Below are 2,206 nucleotides of genomic sequence, written 5' to 3' on the forward strand. Positions count from 1 at the left end.
AAATTGTTTTAAATCCCTTTAAATGACCAAATTTGTAAAAGAAAATATTCCAGTTGTAAATAACTCTTTTCTATTCATTACACCTATAGTGAGTCACAAGTGCCTCCCTTGATGCAGTATATGTGTTCTATTCACCTCTGTATCCTGTGTAGAAGGGGCTTCCAAACTTAAGCAGGTGCCAGAAAGAATCACATGGAGAATTTGTGACATCACAGCTGGCTGGGTCTCACTCCTCGAGTTTCTGATTCAGAAGGTCCAGGATGGAGCCAAAGTACCTGCCTTCCTGACAAGTTCCCACGTGATGCTGATGCTACTAGTCCACGGACCACACCAGTCCACAGACCATACCCAGACCACTCGGCAGTGCCCACCAGAGAAACTTGCATATATATACAAGACAGAGGAGCTTTCTAAAAGTGGGTTAACTCTATTTTCTTCAGTATAAAGTGAATAGATGGAAAGATTTCTCAAAATACAATGAGAGAAACAATTTGCACAACCATGGATCCTCCCTTTAGATAACCATTACACATACCTGTATTTGCTTCTGCCTGAACTGATGTGATGGACTCACCGACCTCCACCATAGTGCTGATATGTCCCAACTCAGGTTCCTCAGCGCCTATAAAACCTCCGTGTTGCCCTCTGAAATAGTAAATACGTAAAAAGTGAGCTTTCTTACAGTCTAAGAGTAATAAGAAATTTAAAATGGTATTTCTTCCATTGATACCATGTGTTAAGAACATAATCTAGGGGCTTCCCTAGTGGCTCGGTGGTAAAGAATCCATCTGCCAATGCCGGAGACTTGGGTTTGATCCCTGGTCTGGGAAGATCCCACATGCCTCAGACCAACTAAGCCTGTGCACCACAACTACTGAACTTGTTGTGCTTTACAGCCTGGGAGCCCCAACTACTGAGCCCATGTGCTGCAACTACTGAAGTCTGCATGCCCTAGAGCACGTACTCCACAAGAGAAGCCACCACAATGAGAAACCTGTGCACCGCAACTAGAGAGTAGCCCTTGATCACTGCAACTAGAGAAAAGCCTGCAGCACAACAAAGACCCAGCAGAGTCAAAAATAAATGAATTGTAAAAAAAAAAAGAATATAATCTAAGAATCCATAAGCAGAGCTGATTTTCCCCTGTATTTAAGTCTGTGTGATAATAGCTCATAATATACAGAAGCTTATATCCTAGGATCAAAGCCAGCATGGAAAAAAATGATTCCCTTCTGAACCCAAGGCAGGTAATATTATATAAAATTCCTGTTGTATATTATATTGTATACCCAAAATTTGCTAGGAGGTATATCCTAAATGTTCTCACTACAGACACAGGAAAGGATAACTATGTAAGGTGATGGATATGTTAATCAGTTTGACTGTGGTGATTATTTCACTATATATATATATATATACACACACATACATATATACATATATATATATATACACACACACACACACACATATTAATAAAAAAAATCATAGGCTTCCCAGGTGGCACTAGTGGAAAAGAATCCACATGCCAAAGGGGAAGACCCAGGAGACACAGGTTTAATCCGTGGGCTGGGAAGATGCCCTGAAGGAGGAAATGGCAACCCACTCCAGTATTCTTGCCTAGAGAATTCAATGTACAGAGAAGCCTGGTGGGCTATAGTCCATGGGGTTGCAAAGAGTTGGACACAACTGAGCATGCATGCAATCACACAATATCAAATCATCAAACTGTACTCTTTAAATGTATACAATTTTAATTGTCAACCATAACTCCATAAGTTGGAAAAATATAAAGAACAACAAAAAATCACTATTGTTCTATGAACTTTTAACTTCAATGAATTAGATATATATATATATATACATACATACATTATATGTATATATACTTATATATATGTACATATATATACTTATACATATATAAGGTATATATGAATGATGATTAAAACCTTAATCTGATTAATACTGTTGAGGTGAATCAGCTACTATAGAGTCAGTACTGTCTGAAATGTAAAGACTTCTAGAATATATGACAAAATATTGAGTACTGTAAACCCTGGAAAATAAAGACTTCCACTGTGATTTTTTAAATGGTTCTCTTAAATGCAAATCAAAACCACAATGAGGTACCATCTCATGCCAGTCAGAATGGCTGCTATCCAAAAGTCTACAAACAATAAATGCTGGAGAAGGTGTGGAGAAA

At 38.2% G+C, this 2,206-nt stretch overlaps 1 protein-coding gene across 1 annotated transcript in view; it reads right to left on the reverse strand.

Annotated features, from left to right (window-relative positions):
* LOC104996061 (proto-oncogene DBL-like) overlaps window positions 1-2,206 on the reverse strand; it is a gene marked incomplete at its 5' end in the record, with an annotated part of 11,422 nt that overhangs the window by 3,066 nt on the left and 6,150 nt on the right. Inside the window, one exon of the mRNA XM_010850196.1 lies at window positions 536-645. Coding sequence (XP_010848498.1) covers window positions 536-645 — 110 coding nt within the window. The remainder of the gene's footprint in view (window positions 1-535; window positions 646-2,206) is intronic.

This window comes from Bison bison, unplaced genomic scaffold (assembly GCF_000754665.1).
Source record: "Bison bison bison isolate TAMUID 2011002044 unplaced genomic scaffold, Bison_UMD1.0 scf7180017851191, whole genome shotgun sequence".
Classification (NCBI taxonomy): domain Eukaryota; kingdom Metazoa; phylum Chordata; class Mammalia; order Artiodactyla; family Bovidae; genus Bison; species Bison bison.